Here is a 27,930-nt window from a genome sequence, read left to right as displayed (position 1 = left end):
AAGACAGTTTAAGTACAGTTAAATGTAGAAGAAATATGACGTTGGTGGACGTCGATTCGCGATTTTAATAATAAAAGTAATAGTGCGAATACGATTTTACATTGATTATTCAAGAGCGACCCCTAGCAGTTAATAAAATAAATGCTGCAAGTTAACTATTGAATCACAGTATCTGCACATTGATTGGTCATTAACACAGCACCTATCCACAGTAAAAACAGGTGCCACTGAAATCTTTAACTTTTTAAACATTTTTGTTGTACTATTACCGCCATCTATACACCATTTGCAAACAAATGAAGGCAAAAGCCATCGAGGCTTGAAGTTAACTGTGTAGTGGTATGAAATGTCGGATTTTAGATCGTATTGTGATTTGACAAGTGTATCATAGTAGCTGCGCATTGATTGTTCAATCAATCAACGTTGTCCAATCAGTAAATGTCATAGTTTGCTGTGCGGAAATTGCGACAATATGTCCATTGAATTGACTAATCAGCGTCCACATCACACGGAGTCCGCGGTAAAAATTAGTGCGAGCGAAATCTTTTTTTTCTTCTTTACATTCTTGCTGTATCATGACCGCTATCTATACACCATTTGTAAACACACAAGCTAGAGGGAAAATATGCCATTATATTAAACAGTGAGCTATTCTGCCTACGTCCTATTCCAATAAGCAACACCTATTAAGCCATCGAGATGTCATCATCATCGAACTGGACTAGATACACATACGAGGAGTCGAGGCGCGAGAGACGCTCATCCGTCGTAGCGATAGGAGAACCACGAAGCCATGGATCTAGCAAACAGGTGGATTGCGACGTCCAGCGCGTGCACCGCTCACCCAGTTTCCCGTGAAACCACGTCACCTGGCGGAGATGCTGACACTCGCAGCGGGAAATCTTTAAAGCCTTCATCCTCATGGCTGACGGTACTATAAGGATCATCATCATTATCGTGTATACAGAATTTACCGGAGAGGTACATTAGATATATCTTTCCAGTATGACCTATTTTTCATTGACAGACTTAAGAGCAAACCCTGTGAAATGTCTCTTTCGATCATTGTCTTCAATGTTAGCGTTATGTAACGTTATAGTTAGTTAGAATTAACCTGTCTTGTTTAACATTTCATCATACGGCTGTCACACCAGAAAACTATGTACTATCCCTGCTGTATCCATCTGCAATTAGTGGCAGTAGAAAGACTGATTGTCATGTTGAAACCAGGGTTAATCTGATTCATGTCTGTATCCACACCCTACTTCTTATGTCAGGTGATGTGGCACAAAATCCGGGACCTAAAGACCCTTGTGGAATGTGCAGTAAATCAGTAAGAAACAATCAGAAGGGTATCTGCTGTGATCTGTGTGATAAGTGGTTTCACATCAAATGTATAGACATGGATCATCAATCCTACTGTAACTTAGCCAACAGCCATGAGTATTGGTATTGTAATCAGTGTTTATTGCCATATTTCAGTGATTCATTCTTTAATTCATCACATGATAGCACAATGGACAGCTCTGGTGAGGACAATGTGGATGTTTGTCCCAGCAGTTGTCACATGGTACCTCCCACTAAGGGATTGACTATGGGGCATCTAAATATTTGTAGCCTGTACAATAAGTTAGACCAGCTGAGGGTACTTATGACTTCAAACAACATTGATGTGATGACACTTAGTGAGACTCACCTAGATGATACCATCTCTGACGCTGAGTTACATATAGCAGGGTACTACTTGTACAGACTTGACCGTAACAGGTCCGGAGGAGGTGTAGCAATCTATGTTTCGGAGGCTTTCACTCACTCGAGAAGATCTGACCTACAACAACCAGGACTTGAAGCCCTGTTTTGTCAGATTAATTTACCCTGCACCAAACCTATCATTGCTGGTTCTGTATATAGGCCCCCCTCCGCTCCTGTGGAATTCTACACTTTACTTGACAATTCCCTGGAGACCTTGAGCCTGACTTCTCCTAATTCGGAACTATATTTACTGGGAGATTTTAACGTGGATTTAACCCAACCTAGAAAACCTCCCTCCAAAGCCCTGACAAATCTTACTGAAAAGTATCAACTCCGGCAGTTGATCAACGAACCGACAAGAGTGCATCAGTACTCTTCCACCCTCATTGATCATATCTATTGTAGTGATATGCATTATGTCAACACATCAGGAGTGGTGCAGTGTACCATCTCTGACCACTACGCTGTGTTTTGCACACGAAAGGCCGCTCGACGGCACTCAGGCGTAAAGTATGTGTCGTCTCGCAAATTTACAAAGTTTGATGAACAAAACTATCTGGCCGACCTTAGTGAGATCGATTGGAGTCCATTGTACCATGCTGATAGTGTGGATGATGCTTGGACGTTCTTTAAATCATCATTTACCACAGTTTCTGACCTACATGCTCCCTTTATAACTAAAAGAACAAGGGATAAACAACCTGAATGGCTCTCGCCTAATATCAGGAAACAGATGCTAGTCAGAAATGATTTGAAAGCCAAGGCACGCAAAACTGGTTAAGCAAGCAAAAGCCAAATACTGTCAGAATAAGCTGGAGGAAAATATCTCGGACTCCAAGAAACTCTGGGGCCAAATACTGTCAGAATAAGCTGGAGGAAAATATCTCGGACTCCAAGAAACTCTGGGGAACTATTGGGGAGATCTTACCTCGCAAGAGCAGTGTAGTCACTAAGACTCTAACCTGGGGTGGACAACAACTTGTTGGCCTGACCAACATAGTAAAGGGTTTCAATGAGTTTTTTGCTACAGCTGGGTGTAGGCTAGCACAGTGCTTTGGCGCATATACACATACACCCTCATGTCCAGATCTCTATAAAGACCTGGAAAGCACTTTTAAGTTCACCCCACTAAACGACCAGGATGTATTGTGCCACCTAAAAGCCTTGCCAATTAGTAAGGCTCCTGGCTTGGACAATATTCATCCTAGACTTCTCAAAGCTGCAGCCCCTATTATAACTATTCCGTTGACCTATGTCTACAACCTCTCTCTCAGTACTGGAACTATACCAACTGAATGGAAGACAGCCAGGGTGACCCCCATCCACAAAGGTGGTGATCAGGCTGACCCTAACAACTTTAGACCAATCTCTGTGCTACCGATACTGATGAAAATATTTGAGAGGGAAGTTCATAAACAATTCCTAGCATATCTCCATGCACATAATATTCTATCTCCCAGTCAGTCAGGGTTTAGACCAGGCCATTCAACTGCCACAACTCTGTTAGACGTTAGTGATTATATACTGCATAATATTGACAACGGTAATCTAGTAGGCACAGTATTTCTTGACCTGAAAAAGGCTTTCGATACTGTTGACCACAATCTCCTTTTGACGAAACTAACATGGATTGGTCTACGTGGTATTGAACTGGCTTGGTTTCAAAGCTACCTTTCAAATAGACATCAAAGAGTCTCATTAAGTGGTCACACATCCGATAGTGTACCTATTAATATTGGAGTGCCCCAAGGGTCCATCTTGGGACCCCTTCTCTTCAATATTTTTATTAACGACTTACCAGAGTCAATCACCAACTGTAAAGTTTCCCTCTATGCGGACGACACAGCAATTTTCTGTGCTAGTAACAACCCAAACCATATTGAATCCATGTTAAATGCTGAGCTTTCTCAACTGTCTACTTGGTTTCACAATAATCGGTTAACACTCAATATTAGTAAGACCAAGTGGATGTTGATGGGATCTTCCAAAAGAATAAACAATTGTCATGACTTAGAAATCAAAATTGATGATATTTGTCTGGAGAAAGTAACATCATACAAATATTTGGGTGTAATCCTTGATTCATGTCTTACCTATAGTAACCATGTAGATATGATGCATAGTAAAGCATCTCAGCGCATTGGTTTGCTTAGACGCCTACGACCTTATCTTGGTACAAATGTTGCTAACATGCTGTATAAGGCCATCGTTTTACCAATAGTAGAATACTGCGATGTGATCTGGGACAACAGCAGCTCTACACTCAAACAACGCCTACAGATTCTTCAGAACAGGGCCGCCAGGATCATACTGAGGCGGGATCCCAGAGCTAACATCGAAGAGCTGCATCACACACTGCAGTGGAGATATCTACAGGACCGGAGAACTCAACACTTGTGCATTATGGTGTACAAATGTTTGCATGGACTAGCACCTAGCTATCTAATCAATACTTTTAACTATAACAATCAAATACACAGTTATAACACCAGGCAGGCTCAACAGTTACACAGACCAAAGTACACATCTCGAACAGGCCAACGAACGTTTGCTTTCAGAGCGGTTTCTATCTACAATTCCCTTAAACCAACAACAACTTCACAAACCACTCTGAATTCATTCAAGCGAGCTTTACAATCTGACCTCTGACCCCTCTGACCAACGACCTCGAATCTGGTTTGAAAATTAGCTTGATTTCGTTTATTTATGTACTGTTATGTTCTATTCATATGATTATTGTTGTGATGAGTTTTGTAATTAATGACTTTGAGTTGTTATTATTTGGGCTAATCGCATTTAAGTTATTATCCATATTTTGATTTAGTCACGTTTTATGTTATATGATTATTGTTATCTTTATGTTTATGTCCATTATGTTCATTTGGGCTCCCTTGGAAATCAGTTTTATCAAAACTGTAGGGACTACCCTGAAAGATTAATAAATAAAAAAGAATGAAGCACAGAGACGGAATACAAGTGACTGATCACAAATAAAATGGTAACGCCTTTTTGCGCTTTAACAAATATTTACGCACAAAAGTAGCAAAGGAGGCTGTCCTACGTTCGACGATACTCATTCATCATAGATCATTATTCCCATCATCCTCATCCTCATCATCTCTCTCACTCTCTCTCTTTCTCTTTCCCCCTCTCTCTCTACCCCTCTCTCTCTCTCTTTCTCTGAACCTCAACTGTGGATGCATACAGTTGAGCAACAGGGTTAATCCCCGTTTCCAAACCGCAGCTTAATTTCAATTTTGCAATCAACAAAGGTTTTCAGAGGTTTGACCTGTCATTGGTCATTATCGATGTGGGTCAAGTCGAGGTCACCACGGGCCAATCGCGCCGCAGATCGGGGGTTACGCCCGGTCATCCGGAAAGTAGTTATCATATTCGTCGCACAATTACGGTTTAATGGTGCTTTACGTCATGTTCGTGACTGGGTAGGGATTACAGTACATGTACATAGAGCTAGTGAGTCCCGCAGGATGTTACCTTCAAGCAGATGTAGTGAGGAAAGATTCCCTGTGTGGTCTGTGCCTACGGACTTGACAAGCGAAAATAATGTTACGATATTTCTCCTCACATCTGTTTGGCGATTTGAAGAAAATGAAATTGGAATGTCACTGGAATTGTGGATGATGCCTATTTCAAAAGCGGTTTTGAAAACAAGAGGAGAACTTGGCCCAAGCAGGGCTAACATTTATATCTCATAATTTTTCATAGGCTTTTATACAACTTTCAATCTGTTCTTTGGCCTTATTTCGAGCTGTCTATTGACGTGAACCATCATGAATATTTGCCCCTGCCCGTGCTGAATCCATCTCCGTCCCAAAGTGCCCCCTCGGGCCGTGCAGTTGCCATAAGGGAACCTCAGACGGGGTATCGGATCTCGCCCTGGCCTATCCGGTGTCAAGCCAAATTTCTGCCCATGACAAATATTGGCTCCAACACTGGTGGTGGTGGGGGGGGGGGTTTCCAGTACACACGTGAGGACAAAAGTGCGTCACACTCGTGGGGTCGTGGTAAGCCTCAAACGCCAGAGCGGATTTTAGGAGGTGGGGTCGCGCTAACAGATTAGCTAACATTAACACTAGCCCAAACCCTAACCTCAACCCTAACCCTAACCCCAACTCCTAACCCTAACATTACGCGTACTACTACCCGGCGGAGCAAAAGTCTGATGGAGCAGATATTTGGCGCGACACCGGCCTACCAGCTGCGCAACATACACGTTTCTAAAAACCCCTACATCCCTAACTCCTGTCACAACGGATACACCGTAGTACTTCAGATCACAAGTTTTTGACCATTGAGGAGAATTTTGCCATCCCGAAGGATACATCCCACAGGTGAGCAGTAAATTCTCCCTACTGTTAAATTTAGTGTGCTGTTGTGTGGTGGTTTGTAACGCAGGAAGGGGGCCAGTTATGGAGATAATTTTAGCCCGCTCGGCATATCGCACGCGTGACCTGTGAACCACACAAGCAGTTTGTTTACTAGTTTATTATGAGCCAAACTAACTTGGAAAATTATCCAACAGCAAACAACATGTGTATCATCATTTTCCGACGAAAGATAAGAAACGTTGATGGTAATGTAGGAATCAATTTAAGTAGCTTTTTAAGATTTAAAAAAAACGGTAACGGTTACTATGTACTTTTCTCTGACCAACATTTGTTGTTTTATTCCGTATCTTCTTCCATGTCTTTTTGAGAGCGCGCGCTACCTAGATGATGCTTACAGAAACACTGTAATATCGTTATCATCAAGCATAGATGAAATAAACATGACCTATTGAATAACCTATTGCACTTAACCTTGAGAATACATCTACATTCGATCCCGAACGAAGATCTGATGAAAGCAATATTTTGTAATTAGCCACCGATCAACCTCCCTGGTGCAGCGTAACTCGTTTTCATTCGTCCCGTAAACCCAGGACTGCATCGGAAAGGTAATAAAGATGTATTGATTTCGATGCCCTGATATCATTTTCATCCTTCAGACGCCATCAGAAATTCCTTAAGTTATCGATTTATAGATATGAATCGTGTTATCATAATATAAAGCTCTCAACGTCAATGGGTCTGTTGGTAATCAAACTAGATGGCGTGGTGTTGTACGAGACTTGTTGTAGGGCGCAATGCTTTCTATATTTACAACAAAGCATAAGAAAGCGTTATATCAAAATTCATGGAGAACTAAAAAAAATTCAACTGCAACCAGGGATTCGTTGATTATATCAATATCTATGGACCCCTTCACCACCAAATTTCTTACTTACATCTTCCCCAGGTAGGCTTTAGGGCCTGTCAGACCTAAATTAAGATCAAGAGGTTTGTTGGTCACAAAACTAGATGCCGTTGTTTTGTGTGATAACTTTATGAAACAATACTTCTTCGGTTACAACAAAGCATAGTATCCTTACGTATAGAACGTACTATCCCCAGTCTATGGAAAACCCATAAGATTCCTACTGCAAAACCCGAACAAAATCAAGGGGTTGGTAGGTACTAGGGCTGGGTATCGGTACAGCGTACCGGTACAAAACCGGTTTTTCTTATTGGACCGGTCCAGAAAAACCGGACCTGAAAAAATTAGGTGGACCGGATGTTGGACCGATTAGAAAATTAACATATTATTTTATCAGGCATTCACACGTTTTGGCGCTTGCAGTTGGAAGAAAATGACAAGAGTGAAGTAGAGTAGAGTTTATAGTAATTTCTACCAAGGTTTACAGTCAATCGTACAGGTGCAGTTAGCGTTGTAGGATCTTAAAACGCCAGTGTAAGTCTTATACTCCAGATTTCTTTGTAGTGAAATGGACAATTGGTATGAGTCATACTGAATCAGGTCCAGGTTCAGGTCCGGACCTGGACCTGATCCTTTAGACCTGAACCGGACCTGGACCTGAATTTTCTGTACCGGTACCCAGCCCTAGTAGGTACTAAAACTACATGGCGTTGTACTAGACTTAACTGTAGGTTGAATTTTGCCTACATTCCCAACAAAGTATAATAACTTTTACGTATAAAGAAACAAATATGTACAGACTTAGTAAAATACACTTAAACTCCTACCACAGAACAATTCAAATTATTTTGTCACAGTGTTGGTTCAACGTATCTTCGTGATCTCCTTTTATAAGCTGAGGAGCTAATTTTAGCTCACATCTTCTCGACACAGTCGATCAGTCATTTTTACGCCAGCCCATACCCATGAAGAATGATTGATAGTTCTATCGTTTTCTAATACTGTGGGCATGAACCGTGCAGCGGGTGATGATGAGGGAACGGAGAAATAAAAAGGGTGGGAGGGGGGTTATTAATGTTTGAACGGAGACGTTTATGGACTGGTTGTTTGGCGCATGTTGCATGGGATGGATTTGGGTATGTAATGTTACTACGTCGTCCAGTGGTATTTAGAGGGTCCCTTTGCTGGCGTTCAATGTTTATTTCGCTGTACGATTTATGTGTTCTATATCAATTTGGACAAGATAGAGGTAAGGGCATATTTAAAATAAAAAACTGAGGCTCACAATAAAGTTGTGTTCAATTCAATTGGAAGTATTGTATGGCAATGTGATGTACTTGCAAACGTACATAAACAGACAGCTAGTCGGAGAAATTCTGAATACCCCTAAATTTCGAATTCAACAGTTCAGATTATAATTTCATATACGTAAATTACAGCATAATTTGCACAAATAAAGTTAGCTGTAGGTCGAAATCGAACGACAGCAAGAAAATGAAAATGATTGGATAATTTTGAATCACTTTAGTGAAAAACACATTAACTCTAAGACCACGATTGGTATAAATAATGGTTCAAATTAACGTTGACAACATTCACAATTTAGCAAAGGTAGTATGAAATGCCAAGAATGTCGTCATTGTTTAAGTACCAATTGAAATGGAGGATAAGAAAGTGACAATCTCTAGTTTGTTAACTAGTGCTTCATGACAGAATCCGATCCTCTTATTGTTGTTTTGCTTGCTCAAGTTGTTGACTTTAGCGTTTATATTTTGCACCTCTCCGTATCCCCTGACAGACAACTGCAAAACATCTGAAGAACACTTCTGTATGGTATGACGTTTTCCCGCCTTCTTATCTTACATGATTGATGACGTCAAATGATTGACAGGGCTATTTGACGACTTCATTTATACGGGTCAATTTCTAACGATGTGGACTATAGTCGATTTACCTTAGTAACTGGCGGAAAATACGATGGATTTCTTTTTGACGACCACAAAAACAGGCTCTACATTATAAATCTAATTATCATCTGATAGATCTCCTGCAAAAGTGGTGTGTTCCTGACGTCACTGCTGGAGATATAAAGGTCTTTCATTTTGTGAACAAGGTCGACGGAGTTCTTCAGAAAATGTAGAGGGGTAAGTCCCTAAAGTGTTAATTCCAGTGTTGGATGTAAAGTGCTATCATTTTTTTATAATATAGTCTTCCAACATAAATAATGTTCACTCTAAGATGAATTTAGTTGTTTAAATGTTAATACAAACTGTGCAAACCTGACTGGAAAATAACCAAGAGACTAACTCTTATTACTTTTGTACAGAAAGCAATATACGCTTGAAAAATAAATGCAGAAGCTATGCCAAATGGTTTTAACCCTAAAGCAGTATTAATAATCAAAATAAGAGAGGATAGAGGCCGAAGATAAAAAGAAGTTGGGTCAAAAATCGTCGAGCCACCCCTATTAAGATGTCACCATGGCGAAGTCCAATGTTTTCATGGCGAATGATCTTACGTCGACTCCCGAACACTCAGTGGTTTCGCCCTCTCTGATTCCCTTTTGCGGGGAGTTAGACATATCTTCACCTTATCTGCAGACGATATAGAAAACATAAGTCCAGACATTAGGCGCTGATAAGGAGGCTTACAGCAGAACCACCAAGAGAGAGTATATTATTAGCACCGCTCGATCAAGGACGCCATAGGAGCAGTTCTTTGTTTACCGTCCCATGTCTAGCATACATGTCGTTGATGTCTTTAAATTTATTTGTTTCCATAATGGTAACGTTAATGATAATAATAATAATATTTATTTCAAGTTCATGCCCATTGGATAATTGCAAACAAAGTGAAGCAGTTGTATACAAAATTGTATACTTGACAGAGAAGGAAAATGAGATTTATAGATATATCAAAAGGGAAATAATGTCTAAACTAATCTATTTCTACTTAAGCTATTTGATGGGTTTGCAAATATGCTGACATGCGTCGAAACTAACTGTTAGTAGTCTAAATAATAATCGCATTAAACAAAGTACAAAGTACATAAATGCTTGATACATATATTCACCAAACTACCAATGGGAAGATAGAATTTATCACATGATGATATTATAAGGGTGATTACGTCAGGTGATCAACAGGTGTGTTTATATGAATTTGAAAGCTTCACTGTAAAGTGTAATGTCATTCTTGTATAAGTCCCCATGCGTCAATAGCTTTAACGAAAACAACCAAAGTTGGTCTACATGAATGTTTAGTTTTGTTCATTAGGTTGCGCATTATTTTAAGTCCGCCAGAAGATGCTAATTGTTAAATGATTTTGGATGTGTCTATATATGGCCATCCATGTGTTTGGCCAAATATGTTATTTTCCATGTATGGATACCAGTGACTTCAACCCATTTACATTTTGTTTTTCTCGCGTAGAATACAATTTCAGTTTTGCTTCAAAGTGATTCTCCCCAGAAAATGTTATTACACTATAAAGTTTTATATTTGTATTTCGTGGTTTTATATTTATATCACTATGCTCATACACGTAGTAATTCAGTAATGAATCATCGTTTTCAATTGCACTTGTCATGAAATGAAGGCAATATTTCAAGAAACAAGAAATATTGTGTAAAATTTTCAATGGCTATAGTCTCTCTTTACGTATGTGTATGTACCAGTATACTTATACTGCTGTAGGCGGAAGTGCTAGTTATTGACAAAAGGTATGAGCCAGGCGAAAATGTGGGCGGAGCAGTGCAAGAAAACATCACGTGACGAGGTGGCCGAGTGGTTAAGGCGATGGACTGCTAATCCATTGTGCTCTGCACGCGTGGGTTCGAATCCCATCCTCGTCGATAAATAGTTTTATTTTTTTCTTCACAAATTTTGGGTAACAAATGTTTAATTATATATCTAGTCACCCTGAGAAATTTTATAGATGTTTATATTTGAAAAATTCATCATTTAAAACGATCAAAACAAAGTCAATGTACATCGCAGTAATTTAGTCATGGGTGGGTTCGAATCCCATCCTCGTCGGCAAATATTTTTTATTTCTTTTTCTCCACAAATTTGGGGTACTAAATATTTAATTATGTATCTAGGCATTCATAGAAATTTTAGAAATAGTTATATTTGAAAATTACATCAAAACAAAGTAAATGTACACGGCAGTAATTTTGTCACAGATAGATTCGAATCCCATCCTCGTCGGCAAATATTTTTTATTTCTTTTTCTCCACAAATTTGTGGTACTAAATATTTAATTATGTATCTAGGCATTCATAGAAATTTTAGAAATAGTTATATTTGAAAATTACATCAAAACAAAGTAAATGTACACGGCAGTAATTTTGTCACAGATAGATTCGAATCCCATCATCGTCGGCAAATATTTTTATTTCTTTTTCTCCACAAATTTGGGGTACTAAATATCTAATTATGTATCTAGGCATTCATAGAAATTTTAGAAATAGTTATATTTGAAAATTGCATCAAAACAAAGTAAGTATTTATATTTGAAAAAAAAATCATCATTTAAAACGACAGAAAAGATCAATGTACAACGCAGTAATTTTGTCACGTGTGGGTTCGAATCCCATCCTCCTCGTCAAATTTGTAAAAATTCTTCACAAATTTGGGTTGATAAATATATAATTATGTACCTAGTCATTCAGAAAAAATAGAAATATTAATATTTGAAAAAATCCATTCCAAACGATCAAAACAAAGTGAATGTACACCGCAGTAATTTTATCACAGCAAGCTTGCTCTTAAGGGAGATCTTCTGGTAAATGCTGTTAACGTTCGATAGAAATCTAACCCTATATTAAGATTTGTTGGCAATATTACATGTAAATGGACAGGAAAATCGTTAATTACAGGCTGTAATTGATGAGAATTTTTTGCTCCGCCCTCACCACTTGAGTTAAAGTATTAAGTATCGACCCGTTGGTGACCGTATTGTCTTACTGATTCAGATAATGGAGAGACGCAACGTCAGAAAACCATAAGCCAATTAACAGACAAACAAACAAGTGAATTTGGGAAGAACTTTTTTTGTTAAGAAATAGCAAAAAAATCCACAACCAGTGTGTATGCCATGCCAAATGTGAATGAAGTCCTATGTCATGGGCCTATGCCATGAATGTCTCCATTCCGAATTCCAGGTGATTTATTTTCAATACCAGAGTACAAATTGATAGTATACATTTTTGGTCACAAATACGCATTTTTGGTCTGAACATGGTATAAAAATGCCATAAGATCAATTCCATGCAGAAATTTAGATGCCTCCATACCTTTAATTGTTCACAGTTCATTCAGATACATATGTGCCGGATGTTGTACTTTTAGACAGACTTGTACATTTTTTTCAGCTATGCCATTGGACTTCTTTTGACACATACGTGCAGAAGTACTGATGATAATCGAAACTTTAAACGAGAATCTTCTGGTCCATCTTATAACTTTAAAAAGGTTGGTTTGCAAGAAGATCTTCGTTCAAGAAAGAAATACAGACTTTATACAGGAATCTGTTTGGTGAGATTTGTGATATCGGAATGCCTTTACAAGCTTTACCTGATACTGATATGCTAGATGATGTCTTAGTTGAAGTCCGATGTGCCTCAACGGAGGGATGGGGGGATTTTACCGGCTTACGCTCAGAGCAAAACCCCCTAATTCCATCATCTTAGGCTGTACTGAAGTGCTTTGTTGCCGAGGGAAATATATTACAGTAGATGCTATCAGGTAGGCAGAAAAAGGAGATGTACAGGAAATGGGTTCGCAGAAGCCTCCATCGCTTCTGATACCATCTTCTGAACGAATTACCTGAAGCCACTTTTCTGTTGTAATGACATAATGGACAGTCGGATAGCTCTTCTTAACTTCCGCCCGTGAGAGGTGTGTAAAGGGAAAAGGAATAGAAGGGATATCAGTGGAAGAGGAACATCATTTCTGTCCTTAGAGGAGCTTAGAGATATTTTTTTAAGTTGAAGTTACCGACTTAGGCTTGCTGGGCTGGCTATTTCGACAAATGTTGACAGCATCCATGAATATTTGATTGAATACTGGGCTTCAAAAGAAATATATCTAATATACCAGGCACATATGATTGAAAACTGTAAATTTCTTATAATACCTAAACATGTTACCCCCAGAACTTGGTGCAACGATATATTAAAAACCAAATAAGAAATACATCATCATCATCATTGCCAACAGCAAATACCTGAGGTAATAAAGAACATGATTGTAACCCTATGTTGATGTTTCCGTCTTGTATTATGTTGTATCTTTTGTATTAGCTTTTATTGTACAGGTTTTTGTTAAAAATAAAATGCGACAAACTTTCAAGTTTTCTTATTACATATCAATTGACTGATTGTATCAAGTTCAAGATTGGGCAGCTGTGAGAAACCCGTTACGTTTGCCCAAATATTTTTAGACTGAAGAATTGCTTCTGAGGCGCGTTTCGGACGCCGTGCACTTAAGACAGGTGACAGGTGCAAGCAGATATTGCCAACGTCTTCGTTCTGTCTCACGACATGTCTCATCGACCGCACGGTTGCCATGACGACGCAGGCGATAAATCGTTAATCCATCGTAATTCAATAGAACGATCACTTCCGGAAGCGCGCGTGTCGTTCGGTCATGCATATATGCATTGCTGAGCGCTACCGGGGGACGTTTGTGACCCATTTCAAGAAGGGGGTTGTATTTCACCTGGCGTACCTTCATCAGACAGCACAGAAATCCAGGTAAAAACCTCCAACGTCCCTTTTTTCTTGGGGTAGGGGGTGGGGGGGTGGGGGGGTGGGGGTGTATTTTTGACAGCATTTGCGGTAGATCGTGGTATTGACTTGTATTTAACGATAGATTTTTGTTTGATATTTCCCTTAAACTGAAACTCTTCTTTGTCATTATGTCGCATCTGTATTTTTGACAGCATTTGCGGTAGGTCATGGTATCGACTTCTACTTACTATGGACGGTAGACTTTTGTCTGATATTTCCCATAAACTGAAACTCTTCTTTACGATTGTGTCGCATCTGTACACTTAAATCTATCGGTTTGACTTGTGAGCGATAGAATTGGTTCAAAACGCTGTACAACACTATTGGTCTATCAAAGCAATTAGACATATTCTGCGCTCCTTTTGAGCGCATAGAACGTTCATGTATATAAGATATATAATTTGACTTGTCTATCGGACTGCCTGATGATATTGATGTATGCAAGACTGAGGATTTTTCCTAAATGAAAAATGGGAGCGGAATGCCAAAAGAAAGCAAACTTGGAATAAATTGGATTGTAAGAAAGACTGAACTTAGATTTGGCGGCTCTTTATGCAGTATATTAACAAAATTGAATGCGTGAGTGCATGCTTCATAGCAGGCCTTTTTAGCTGGACTTCCTTTTGGAGGCTTATAATTTTATGTAGCGTGCTGTTTTCGGAGTGTACGGTTTCCAACAGTCGTTCAGCCCATATGACGATTACTTGTAACAAGGGATAATAATTCCAATAAAAGTAAGAATCACTTCAAGCCTAAACATGGAATGAAGCTCATAAGATAATATTTCATAAGCGCGTATGATATACACCTCATGTCATTGAGAATTATTATGAATGGGATTTTTCAACAAGGAAAAGGCCACTATACTGAGCATACAATAAATAACCTTTAAAAAGAATTCCATAATGTGTGGCAAACACAATGTAAAAGGCAATGTTCTATAGGTGAATGACTTCTTGGAATATCCTCTAGGGACAAGGTAACACAGATTAAAATGCTTCAAAACCCCATTAGTATCCTTAGGGGGTAATAAATGTGTCCCGGGAAACCGAAATCATATTTTTCTCTCAATGCCATAGTTGATAGAAGTGACGTCTTTTGTAACCTCGAATGTACATGAAATGAACGTTAGACTACATGTTGCCAGGCACTACTCAGGCTACTTCTTCGGCATTAGGAGCAGCATGCCCCCGAGGAAATTTAACCACAGGCCCCCCATGAAGAATGCTATTCAGAGCTATGGCTGTTTATTGCAATTGTATGAGAAGGTGGACCATAAGAGTACAAAAGCATTCCTAGAAAAGAGTACTAAAGGTTGGAAAAAAACATGCTTAAAGCAAAATAAAATGAGTCGGAACCTTGCATCTGCTTCAAGCGGGTTAAAAAATCTCACCGAAAGGTCTTAGTTAGCGAGGCGGGAATAGAAGCTAAGCTTACAGCGACGAGGGAACCCAGCCTACACCCTGGTAGAGATTAGTGACTGGGTTACGTATTTTTCAGTGTAAGGACATTCTTATGTGGCTAGCCGATATAACATTAGTAGTTACCCTTGCCTTGCGCTAACTTTTAGTGCACGTAGGAGGATTTATGAAATGGCTCCGTAGATTATGCCTTCTAAACCTGGCTGAAGGTGGGCGTCTCCATTACAGGTGTTTCTTACCAATAAATTGACTCCCTGGATTACTGAGCGCTTTGGGACTACATTAGAGCATCGGCTAATTGTATTCATGACCTGTGAAAGATGGGCCAAGAGGGAAATAAACAGGGAGGAGTATAACATGTCGAAGTTGGTCTCTATAGGATTCATGATGCTTCGAAGGCTAGGAGTATTCTCGTAGAGTTTGCTTCTTTTACGAGCGCCCTCGTGAAGGCTAGCGGTTTTCTTTAGAAGTGCAGCAAAATCCATCAAAACCCATGTACACTGAGTACCACGCGCTAGGGTTAACACAACGCATTTCCTTCCAAACGAACTACAATGAAACCTATAGAGCGAACCATGTCCGGTGAGACGTTAGACAAGGACAGTTCACGCAGAGGAGAACCTTGTGCATAATTCAGAGGAGGCGTTTTCTCGATTATCGATCCCCTGTCGCCAGGGAAACGGCGGATCGATACATATGACCATATTAGGAGATTGGGTATTAGTTATCCGGTGCTACAGATCGGTACGGGGTCATTGCGTGTGGCGAAAATACACATATTTTACAGAAGGGCGTGGGGAGAAATAATTCATCAATGGCAGAGTACATATGTATCGATCAGGGATAAGAAGAAAAAAACTGGACAGGACGTGGACATTGGAAGCCTTTGTCAGGGTGTCCTGGATGCTAGATTGTTGCAAGATAGACATTCTAGATCTATAGGAAGATAAGAAAAGAAAAGTGGACACTACTTGGACCGTGGAAGCCTTCGCCAGGGTATACCGCTGGCTCACGACTTTCGCTTGCTAACCACGGAGTTAGTTAGCAAGCGAAAGTCGAGAGCCAGCGGTTACTACGGAGGATGATACTCAGGCTACCAGATCTTGGCACCAGGCTAGGACTAACATGCCCCGAAATTTTTCTCATTGACTTCGAACCGTGGCAGGTAAAATCACCGGGAAGGGGTAGTTACCAAGTACCTGCAACGCTATTCTTTGCAATAAGATTTGTATACTTGTGATATAGAGTTTGTAAGGCGAGGGATATGTGACTTAAAAGGCACGTACACATTATGCTGTTATATCTTATAGCCATATTGCTCTATCTCGATACGATAATTGAATTCGAAGGATATCTAGAACCATATCTTTAATATATTTTGCCCTAGGCCATGACATACGCACACTAAGTCATATCATTCATTCCTAACTTTTTAGTTATCCTGTACGCATTCTGCGTGGTGCCCTAACGACCCGCTAGAAAGTCAAGGGATAGTTTTGCTCTTGATTGTGCGCTTTGTTAAACCAAGGAGCAATCCATATAAACACACAACAAAACATTTGAATTCATCAACATTTCAAATTAGACAAATATCTTCCATGAATTTTGGAATTTTGGAATTCCATGATAATTATATGAACTTGAATAGTTAGGTTGATAATAATAAAACATGTTTCACTTTGAATCCGCGAAATTCCTTGGTAGCATGCTTATAGGCATGTACATGTTCATGTCACACTTTAAATACCTGTTAGTGTAGATTAATGACTGCTATTTTGACCTTACGACCACCCCATGACTATGTGTCACCGCGGATGTTGAAGACAATTTGGTTGACCCTTCTCGTAGCCCGTCCATTTCACGCCTACTGTAACTGCCTCCGCGAGCACCATAGGTGATTCAACCGCATGCAATCGGTCAGTAAATGTAGCGTTAATCTATGTATACACAGCACCTCTGTTGTCGTTACCCGCGCATATCTGACCTCATCGGGCAAACGAAATCGTCCGTGACTTGTGTCAATCACAAGAGACACGTCAAAAGCCATCTTGATTTATTCCAACCGTCTTTCGCTTTTTCCCAATACCACACTGTTAACTGTGGATATGCGTGCTCGGTAATGCAACCTCCAACCATTCAGGATAAAAATATATGCGACCAAATGTACGTTTAGACATTCGTATGCAAAGGGACAGCTCAGTCGTGCGTTCTATACGTGGCCGTGCTTGTGAGATTAGAATTTTGTCATCATGAAATAAATTAGTCTGATCCGTAGCAATCACGCACAGCCAGACCTGTCCTTGGTGCTGAATGTTAGCAGATGCCATCCAATGGTGAAAAAGCAACCGTAGTCTTACTGTGGCATTCCTGCCCATGCCTCTACTCCGTTGGAGATTGTGTGAACTTTCCCTATGTGAGATACAAGGAGAGAAGTGTCTCGTTTAGTGTCAAACGCCACAGAGTCATCTAGGATGTCGTTTTCTTGAAGTTTTGGTAAGAATAACACTTATTAACCTGTCAATTTTGTCACCTATATTCAAACCCATGTATCTATCCATGTGTATGTATATATATTATGTCCGTATTCGTTCATATATGCGTGGCGTATGCATGTAATGTTATATGATGATAATAATAATCTTTATTGCAAGTTCATGCTCGTGGGAAAGTTATGTATCTATCTATCTATATGTTTGTCTGTTTTTAGTCTTTTATTTATAAGGAATATTCTCTTTCAATTCCATATGGTATGCATTTTACATACAGTGTGTCTTATTCAAAGTTTTATCTACTTGACGAGTTAGTTATTCTCTACTTCTATTTTTCTATCAATTAATCGTATATTTTTGTAGTGGCCACTTTTTCAATGCAAGTTACTGCAATAAGACCGCAATACACAAGTAGTGTAAGCCTGGTCTTGCATTCTAGACATGCCTTAACAAGTGAATCAGACAAATTGTGTCTGTGTCTGGTTGGTCTTGATTGTTTCTGTGTCTAGTCCTGAGGCTCGGTCATTAGGGGAACGTGAGGCGGATATAGGGTCAGATGTTAGCGGGGTACTTTTCTTGATGAAGGATGGGTCGAAGTGGGAGCCGTTTGCAGGCAAATGGTTCGTCGGTCAAGGTCACTTTGATGATATTACTTTCAGGATTCGTGTTTCAAAGTCAACGAGAATATGGATAATCAAGTGCGTACATTTGTATATGTGTGTGATTGTCTGTGTGTGTGTGTTTGTGTTTTCTGAGTGTGTGTGTGTGTGTGTGTGTGTGTGCGTGTACGTATGTGCGTAAATGCGCGTGTAATACGTGTTTGTAATTGTCAGTGCGTGTGTTTTGATGCTTGCACGCAGTGTGTGTGTGTGCCCGTGTGTGTGTGTTTGTGTGTGTGTGTGTCCGCGCGTGTACATAAATGTGTATAGATACGTGTGTCTGTTTGCGTGCATACCAAAAACTAGCGTGGTTAACATCATACTGTGTATGTACATGAACGCCTGCCCGATGTTGTTTTTAGAACTACAACTAGGAATTTTTTTCTCTCGTTTTCTGACCGCCAGTCCTCCATAGAAACTTGTTAAGCGTTGAAAGCGTTCTTCATCATAACCTTATACCAATAACGACGTCCTTCGCTTGTGTAGCGTAACTGGCCTTATGGGGAGCCTGATGTAGCGGCTTCGATTAGAAATATACTTCCTAGTTCCTAACGTTAAAGAAGATAATTAGACGTCTCGCCTGTCTGTTGCAGTGTGCTTTAATTCTCCACGGTCCAAGTTTGCTCTCATCTCGTTGACTGAACTCGGTTCTTTTTTCGTCGATCCAAGGTCCCCTTTCGATTGCTAGATGCAATTAGAGTTAGTTCTTCCTGTTGATCTCGTTAGAGCTTATGTGTTATGGCGGAAGTTTGAAGGTAACATACAGGAAAGGGCGCTTTGAAACTTGTGGTGTAATCATCCACTCCCCTTCGGAGTTTCCGGCTATACACTTCGTTTACCTTCCGTTTGACAAGAGTACATTTAGAAATTGGCTAGGGGACACGGAAGAGCTTTGAAAACTTGTTAGCATTTCGCCTGTGTGAGTTTTATTATTTGGCTCTGATAATGTCAAGTTCATGTCTATGTGTCATGTTTATGCCCTTTACGTCCTCCTTCTCAATAAGGCCTTTTCATATATACCTATAACATGTAAAGCGGTCCTTGTATATTCTCCTAACGGAGGTTGGATTACTTAAGGGTGATAGTGGCCGGGATTTCTTTTTTATACAATGTTTTATACAATAGTAAAATTTTGAGTACCCTTACTCAAAACATTCTATTGTCACCATCTAGGTCATAGGACAAGAGTCGTTCTAAATCCAATTAAGAAAATATGATATATGTGAAACGCGTTTCTAGTGGACTAGTTCAAGTGGATATTGAATAACAAAATTCCATATGTACACAACATAGTATTTTATTTAATGGAACTTTCGTTGACCGTCTGTCAACTTCCTCAGGGCAATTATGACTGGTTCAAATTGTACCAGCATCGCACGGCAACAAACTGCATTTGGAACCGTATCTGTGAAGAGCGACACCTATGTTGCATTACAATGTTGACCATTGCCAACCTGACGCAACTGTTCTGGACTATAGTGAATATTCGTACCATTATTCAGACCATAAATCCCATCTAATCTTTTATCAGCCTGTCCCCTCTATATTATCTGTCATCGGATCCCAAGAAGAACCGAGTTATGCAAAAAAACTTTCTTGGTATTCTTGATGTATAAGACATGAACGTACATCCAAACAGCTTGTGACAAGAATGTGTGGTGAGTGTATAGCTGTTAGACAAAGTGATGAATTGTGTCTCCTCTCTAACAGAGAGATCTATGAACGATGTGTACTGTTTAATCAACTTTATGTAGCCCAGCGGCCGCGCTAATACATCTCCAGTACAGAGCTAACCCCGTGGTCCGCACCTATTCATCAAAGACAGGACCTGCTGACACAACCCCGAGCGTTAGAAGCACAGGAACAGCCAGAACAAGTCAACTACTTGTGTGGAAACTCTTCAAAAACCGTCTTCTCCTTATCAACTTATTGAGCTTCTAGATAGTTTCAAGTTTATCAATTACAGAACTTGGATATACCATGCCTTGCGCTTTATTTTTCATATATATGTATGTATCTTTTATATTAGGTTGAAAACAATGTTTTCAGGTCAAAAATTGTAAAGCTGTATAATTTTTTTGAAATGGGAAATGCTACAAAATAAAGGAAATTATCAGGTGCACATAGTAAAAGAATGAAGGAGAAACAAAGCGTTTGAATGAGATTTTGAATGTAGAAACTTTGAAAAAAGATCTAGAACAGATCTCGACAAGAAAAGAAAGACTGCGTTTTTGAAACTATTGTTTAGTATGTAGGTTTTACATGTTATCCTGGAAGGTCATAGAGTATGGATGATATGACTGAGAGAAGGGGGTGTACTTTCTAGTATATGATCGACTGACCCCTTTCGTGTCCTGTTCGTGATCAATTTTCCTGATGAAAAAATTCGAATAAGTGACAAAATCTCGCCCTCACAATCGACCTCATCGCTGACTCTATCCACGACCGCCCCTCCCCGCCACTTTGAGGTATGAAAACCACCGGAATAAACTGCCGTCTCATTTATTACGTAGGGCCGACTGCCAAAGGCTACAAATCGTTACTATTACTCTACCGGCGTGCCTTGCGAAACAAGGGTCTTCTAAGGTCAAGTCCATGAGATAGTGACGTAACAAATTAGAAATTAGCCGTCAAATTTCGTTTCCATCCTCTTCCATCCACAACAATCTTCTGCGAACGATACAGAAAATACTGTTTTTGTCTGCTATTGGTTAGCATCCTCGAATTCGTAGGAATGTCAAGAATAGCAAAGTCGGTATTATTGCAATATATTCTCATATCTCAGTAACCTCAGATGACTTAGCATAACTACAGTAGTGACACAAAGTAAGTCGGGGTGATTTGAAACGAGCTAAAACTTCATTTTACCCAAGTGCCATCAGAGAGGCGCGAGTTTCATCAAGAAAGATCAAGTTCGATTCCCTAAACGCAACCTGCCGCCAACCGGGCGCCAAAGTGTCCCCATTTGACACCAACCTGACTTCGATGGGAGTGATTCTGTCCTAGGTCGGGAGACGCTTGTCGTTAAAGGTTTATCTTTAACAGACGTTTATAGCCAGAGGATCATAGCTGTGCGCGCGATTTTTTATTGCATTCTTTGCAGGCCTTCTAGGGGTGGCGGCGTTTATTTTGTCTTCCATTAGGGTTCTGATTTGTAATTTTCAACATCATGTAGACTATGTTCTTAAGCTGGGAAAATCGTTTTAGCCATCCCAGAACTTGGTCCATATTTTGAAAATTGTGAATCAGCGCTCCCCTCAAAAGCAAACGCAACCGCTTCTAGAATGTCTGTATACTTGTTTTGACTTTCTGTTTCCTTGGTAGCGACTTGGTTGTTATCTTCATTTCATTTAATTGAGCAACTTTGGAGATAGAAGTTTTTAAAAACTGTAGCAAGCATCGGTTCACTTGTTTGTTACCACATGAAGTTCTATCACACGCTTTATGTGACTGATGACTGTTCTGAGACGCATATTCCTCTTAACTTTCCAGACACCACGGACCGATGAGATAGGACTATCCATACACACCCGCTACAGCTGACAGAAGGAGATTCATACACCATCATGCCGGCAGGGAAGATGCCGATCAACTGGTAAGCCTTAACTACTTGTGATGTGTAGAGAACAGTTGTAAAGTGTCACCAGAACGCCCAAGCAATACGCAGTGCATGTAGACATTCCGTGAATACACACTGAAGGTTTGTTTGTTCATACGGAAAGGACTAAAACAATACATGTTCATCATAAAAACAGTGAAATAGTCCCTTGCTTTAGTCCCTGCACAACATAGGTTCAAGTGTGGCCCAAGGGCTAAAGAAATTGGATGGGTGATCATTAAGATTGACACACCTTTACACCAAAAGGTGTGGCAGTGATCTTAACTTTAAGATCAAATGTTTTATAGTACTTAGCACTATTACCGTGTCTGTTTATATTCTCATTGTTTTGTTTTCCAATAGCAAATAACATTAAAACGCCGAAAACATCGATATTATAGTTTTACGGCTGGATCCCAAAACCATTGCCATATGAAATGGTCATATAGTCATCATCACTTAACACGCCTTGGCGACAGGTGTCCTACCTGTGGCAATGCACTAAAATTTATCACTGTCTCATGGGAGTTCAAATTAGGCTGGAGCCGGTGAGGAAATCTTCTGAGCTCAATTGGCCATGCAGACGTCTAATCGATTGATGAAACCTAGAAACGAGCCAGTATAACGGATGGTTGGGCTGGAACAAAACACACACACATGTACCACCACATTTTCCTTTATATATACGTACAGGCTATATCCATTATGAGACAATCAACAAATACACTAATACATAGACGACTTTCCTCTTGATTACATTGCACTTTTCTATGTGTTTCTTTTCTTTAAATCGAAAATAGATTGTAAAGGAAGAAAATATCTATGTCAGTGATTGCACACTTTTAACAAAGTAAACACCATTTGCCTTGAGCTGTTTACCATAACGTTTTGAATGATTTGTTTGAAATAATATGTACATTGATCCTGAATGCTGCTGCCTTTTAAATGGTTGCAAAAACTAGCTTACGAATGTCGTGCTATTTACATTCATGATGTTTGCTATGTTTAAAAGGTTAGAAGAAAACATTGTCTTGTCCTTGCTCCTGTTACCATGATTGTGATTAAAAGGGCAGCTTCAAGAGTGTACTGACGGTTTTTATAACTTTTTCATGCGTCGAAAAATGAATCTCCACACAAGCATGCCCCTCCGCTCGCCACTTGTCAAACGGTACGTAATTTTCCATGCTGTATGCATGCTTGTTGCACCTGCCGATTGGAATGTACCATGTTTGTCAACAAGGTTTTTATCGTTTTAATTCTGCCAAATATTGTGTCAAATTATCACCTATAACTGTGCAACGGTCTTTGAAATAGTTTTTTGTATCTTCTTCTTAAACGTTTGTAAGAGGCTTGTGAAATCTTAGTACAAAGCAAAAGTTTTACATATGCACCCCTCTGAACAAACGTGGTAAGTTCCAGATGATGTCATAGTTTTCACCGGATACTGTTTTCCGTGCGTAGTGCATGTCGGGAATCACTTCCGCCATTTTGTGTCATGGAGGAAAAACATCAATCTGTGATCGATATTTTCGTGCGGAAGCAGAGAAATTTACGATTCCTACGCCAGATTGGCATGCAATAACCCTAGTCGAAGGTAGGCACGATAGAGGAGTTTTCCCTTTCTCGATTGCAGCTGCCAGGCCGAAGAGGCACGGCTGAAAATGGCGACGGCGACGAAGAATAAACATCTCCGAGCGAAGCGGCAGAAGAAGAAACTGTTCCGGGCAAACGAGCCCCTCCTGTCCGTCCTCATGTGGGGAGTAAATCACTCGGTAAGAGACCACTTCATCCCTCATTCTCCACGCACGCATCCTTCCCTATTGCCCCGCTGATTGTTCTTCGTCGCTGCGGTAAATTCCGCTACCCAGACCGTGACTAATTTCCACCAGACCGCTATCCGGTTTTTCTCGGTCTTCGGAGGCGTTTCCCCCCGAGACAAGCAATCGGTGTGATCGCAGAAAAAATTTTTGATCTTGAACCGTTCCCTCTCTCTATGTAATATTTCCCTTGCCCAAGGGTTGTTTGTAGGTTGGATTCCTCGCTACTTCCCCATAGGAAATACTTGGCATTTCGATTTTGTGCAAACGTTACAAACAGGTGACATCATACTTGTACTCCATCGTATATGGCCTCACCCAAAAATACTACACACAGATCTAGAATACAAATAAAAACTGTACACTGAAAACGCTATTGATCCAACCAAGAATTAGTATCACGACTGTGGCTAGATATCATCATTTTTTGTAGGTAGTACATCATTTTACAAGTGTATATTTTTCTCGATATTTGAGGGGTGGAATGTTGTGATAATAAATTGAATAATTTATTCCACCCCTGATTGTGAAGCAATCAAAAATTGATTAGGTTAGAATGTTCTAGATTGCGGATGTTTTTGAATTATGTAGCTAGGGTTTCATTGTCGTAACAAATCTTGAAATCAAAGCCACATGACTAGATGTGGATACTGTGCCTCATAGAAATGCAGTGTAACCACATTTTCCTTTCCAATGATTTATAGCCAATGGTCTCTAGATCTGTACAATGTACATGTCAGGATACAGTGTTATTCCTTTGCTACTCACCCTGCTTCCAGTACATGAACTAGTAGGTAAAAATGAGTAAGTAGGGATTCAAATCTCAGACTGTGGTGACTGGAATGTTTAAAGCTGTAGATGTATAGTTCCGCTCACTTACAAGTAGCCTACTCTAGATGTACATTGACCATCCTTTCCATCATGCAACTTGCATACCCTATTTTGCTGTCCAAACTTTTTTAGCACTGGTACATGGTGCATATCTTTACATATCTGTAGAAACCAGATGTACAGTCAACAAGACTGTTAGCAACAATGTTTCTGTAGAATTCCAAATGCCGAATAGCCAAAGACCCCATCAATTCTCCCCTTCGCACTGATTACAGAGGTCTAGACAGATTTCTTGGAAACAATTAAAATGCATGTTCAAGATTCTAGTTCGGCTGCCAAACTCAAAGTATCATGCTTAATCGGTGTCAGCCTTATATGCATCAGATTCCAAGTTAGATTTACTATAAGTATAACACTATTAACAGTCAATTTACTACAATAAATAAGTGTGTAGGAAAAGACCGTAATGTTTAAAGACTATAATCTTTTCTGGGGACTAGACATTGCAGCGACTGCAATTTCAGTCTTTGCGAATGCAAATTGTACGTTGCAAAATGACAGTATGTGTATTTTGTGCCTGGGTCTTATTAGGGACCGTACGATATTTATTGGGGGGGGAGGGCTGGTGCATTTGAAGTCTGATCAAAAAATTTTTTGATGGCCCTCCCCCCCATCTCAAAAAAATTTAACGTGACCCTCCCCCTCCACCTCAAAAAAATCAACATGGCCCTCCCCCCCGACAGGCAAAATCAAACGGGTAGAAAAACAACCGATGAAATAATCTTAGACCCCATTCACACTCAGAAAAACGATTCGGATAAAACATTTATCCGAATAAAAAAAATTCTATCCGATCCAAAATTGCGTTCACACTCGTCTTTGGCAACCCGATTAGTGCGCCCTCAGTCTTATCCGAATGAAACATTAGGTTGAGGTCAAAGGGTAGCGTCATTTCTTGCAGCTCAAAATGGCGGGAATCCACCAACTTTTGATGCTGTTGTTCCTCTGGAGAATGTTCTGTAGTCGTAGAAGGGAACGCAATCGACGGTCTTTGATCGCGAGAAGGTTTCACCGACAAAGTGTTCTGCATATTGGGATAGCTGTAGTACAGCTCATATGTACGCCACCAGAGCGGCAGACAGAACGATCTGGGAGCGGGAGCGAAGCCATGATTGGTGGAACAACATTGTGCTTTGAACATTTTCAGAGTCGGACTGGCAGAAAAACTTCTAAGTGAGCAAACTCACCTTTGATAAGTTGCATCCTATCCACTTAAAGAGAATCCTATCCACTTGCGCGTTCACACTGCCGAATCGTGCGAATCGAGACTCCCCGCGGCGCAGTTTTATCCACTTCCCGGAGTTCTATCTACCTACCCGAGGTGGATCGCGAGGGATTCGAATCGATGAAATCCAAGTGATTTGGGAGCGTTCATACTGCTAAGTTTTATTCGGATCGGGTAGTTTTATTCGGATAACATGTTTTATTCGAATCGTTTTTCTGAGTGTGAATGGGGTCTTAATCGACGTCAGGGCACAAGGGCGCCAGTGTTCTTGCCACACCTGGATTTTTTCACAGCGTCGGGGCAGGGGTCCGGGGGCATGCTCCCCCGGGAAAATTTGGATTTTCAGACCCTCTAAAACAGAATTTCCTGCAATTTGAGAGGAAAATTATGCCCTCGAGATTGGATGCCAGTTGCCTTTTTTACTCCCGTTTTTCAGTAATCGACGTCTGCCCTCTCCCCCAAAATACGTTATAACTTACTATAAGCTCGGGGAATCAGCAGTCCGTGATCTGGCCCGGGTATTATTTGTCCAGTCATGTCTATATGAAAATTTTGGGTTTTTGATGCTTCCAAACAGGGCTCTAGCCAGTGAGTTCGTCAGCCCATGGAAAAATCCTGCCAATTTTTTTCCGGCATTGAATAAAAAATGCCTACCTCGTGCGATCGATGTTGCGCCCTCCCGCATCAAATCAGTTTTTCCAGAGGATAGAATGACGGCGCCATCACACCTTGTGTTTTTTTTTTCTACTTTCTTTTTTCTATTTTGCCCGATGATTTTACTCAAATTTATCATTTATCGAATCGGTCGGGTTTTACAAGGCCGCGCCGTCATTTTCCAGGAGCGTGCGTTTGTTTCGTGCGACCTCAGGTAACCCCGTTTTCGGCGTGAAATCTTTGGCTCACCGCTGGATTTCTTTTGACATAGAGTAGAATAAGACCAAGAACGTTATACATTATACGAAGGAGGGTGATCTGCTGCGTCTTTGGCAGTGATCAGTGCCGGTTTAGCCTCGAAGGAGTAGCCCGAAAAGACGTCCCAACGTGCGTGCGATCGATCGACAGTCCGTCTGGGGAGGGGGGCGTGCCGCGCCATGTGCTGTCGATCGACGCTTGACAACAATATTGCGGCCCCTTTTCTGCCGCAAATTTTGTCCTTTTGAAACAAAAGAAATGTTGTAAATAAAAAATAAAGTGTATAGTTTTGCATTCTTCACATATTTACCGCGCACCGCTTTTGTAACTTAAATATTTGGGGAAACTCAGCCGAGTGCGTCTTTCCAGAAAAAAATAAGTCCGTAGACGGAATGATGTATGCCTGGCGGGAACGCTGGTCCAGGGCAGCGCCACTTTGGGGGACCTAGGGGGGCGAAGCCCCCCGGAAGCTCTTGCATTTTAGGCTATTCAGAAGGCTTATTTTATCAGTTTTAGGGCCATGTCAAGATATCAAAACAAAAAATAGTATAAACAATTCTTTCAAAAAAATTAACATGGCCCTCCCCCCTATCGCAAAAAAAATTAACATGGCCCTCCCCCCACCTCAAAAAAAATTAACATGGCCCTCCCCCCCTAATGCACCAGCCCTCCCCCCCTGATAAATATCGTACAGTCCCTTAGACATCTATGTTGGTGCTGTTGGATGTTCTCATTCATATATCTTCCTCAATGGGTAGGAAAGGTAGGCCAGAGTTGGATATCAAAAGGTTTTGAAGGACCCTTTTCTGTGGGAAAGCTATCCAAACCATTCATTTTAGACTCATCGGCAATTTTGAACCCCCATAGCTTCCCGTGCCGCTCCATTTCAAAGTATCTGTAGCGAGCAGATAGGAAAGCAAGTAGTCGCAATAGTTAGAACATCTGGAAGAGTGCGATAGTTGCTTCACCAACAGATCAAGGTGGAAGTAATAGTCCCTGGTGTTGGTTGCGATGTATGCTGTCATTCCGACTCCCAGTACAGGATGTTGGTGGGACATGTGGTTATCATCACTAGGAATACTGCTGGAATTCTGAGTCATGTGGGAGAGATAG

The 27,930-nt window shown here is 40.4% G+C and overlaps 2 protein-coding genes and 1 non-coding gene across 6 annotated transcripts in view; all 3 read left to right on the top strand.

Annotated features, from left to right (window-relative positions):
- Positions 1–1,115: 1,115 nt before the first annotated feature.
- Positions 1,116–2,533, top strand: LOC118424326. The gene has a single exon (XM_035832873.1). The coding sequence runs from the start codon at positions 1,271–1,273 to the stop codon at positions 2,531–2,533; it is 1,263 nt and encodes a 420-aa protein (XP_035688766.1). The 5' UTR covers positions 1,116–1,270.
- Positions 2,534–5,947: 3,414 nt separating this feature from the next.
- The window catches only part of LOC118424126 (phosphatidylinositol 5-phosphate 4-kinase type-2 alpha-like), a 38,773-nt gene continuing 16,790 nt past the window's right edge, over positions 5,948–27,930 (top strand). The window contains exons 1-4 of one of the 4 annotated variants that reach the window (XM_035832619.1): positions 5,948–6,104; positions 21,867–21,969; positions 23,111–23,140; positions 23,606–23,744. In XM_035832619.1, coding sequence (XP_035688512.1) covers positions 21,941–21,969; positions 23,111–23,140; positions 23,606–23,744 — 198 coding nt within the window. In that variant the 5' untranslated portion in view covers positions 5,948–6,104; positions 21,867–21,940. Of the gene's footprint in view, positions 6,105–13,659; positions 13,770–21,866; positions 21,970–23,110; positions 23,141–23,605; positions 23,745–27,930 lie in introns of those variants that run through there. The other 3 variants (XM_035832621.1, XM_035832620.1, XM_035832622.1) reach the window with 3 other exon arrangements.
- Trnas-gcu lies at positions 10,781–10,862 on the top strand. The gene has a single exon. It is a non-coding gene; the product is annotated as a tRNA-Ser (tRNA).

This window comes from Branchiostoma floridae, chromosome 10 (assembly GCF_000003815.2).
Source record: "Branchiostoma floridae strain S238N-H82 chromosome 10, Bfl_VNyyK, whole genome shotgun sequence".
Taxonomy (NCBI): domain Eukaryota; kingdom Metazoa; phylum Chordata; class Leptocardii; order Amphioxiformes; family Branchiostomatidae; genus Branchiostoma; species Branchiostoma floridae.
This window is presented reverse-complemented; position numbering and strand designations above follow the sequence as displayed.

Bases quoted from the DNA above. Each gene is read 5' to 3' on its own strand.
- LOC118424326 (XM_035832873.1), top strand. From the start codon at position 1,271: ATGTCAGGTGATGTGGCACAAAATCCGGGACCTAAAGACCCTTGTGGA.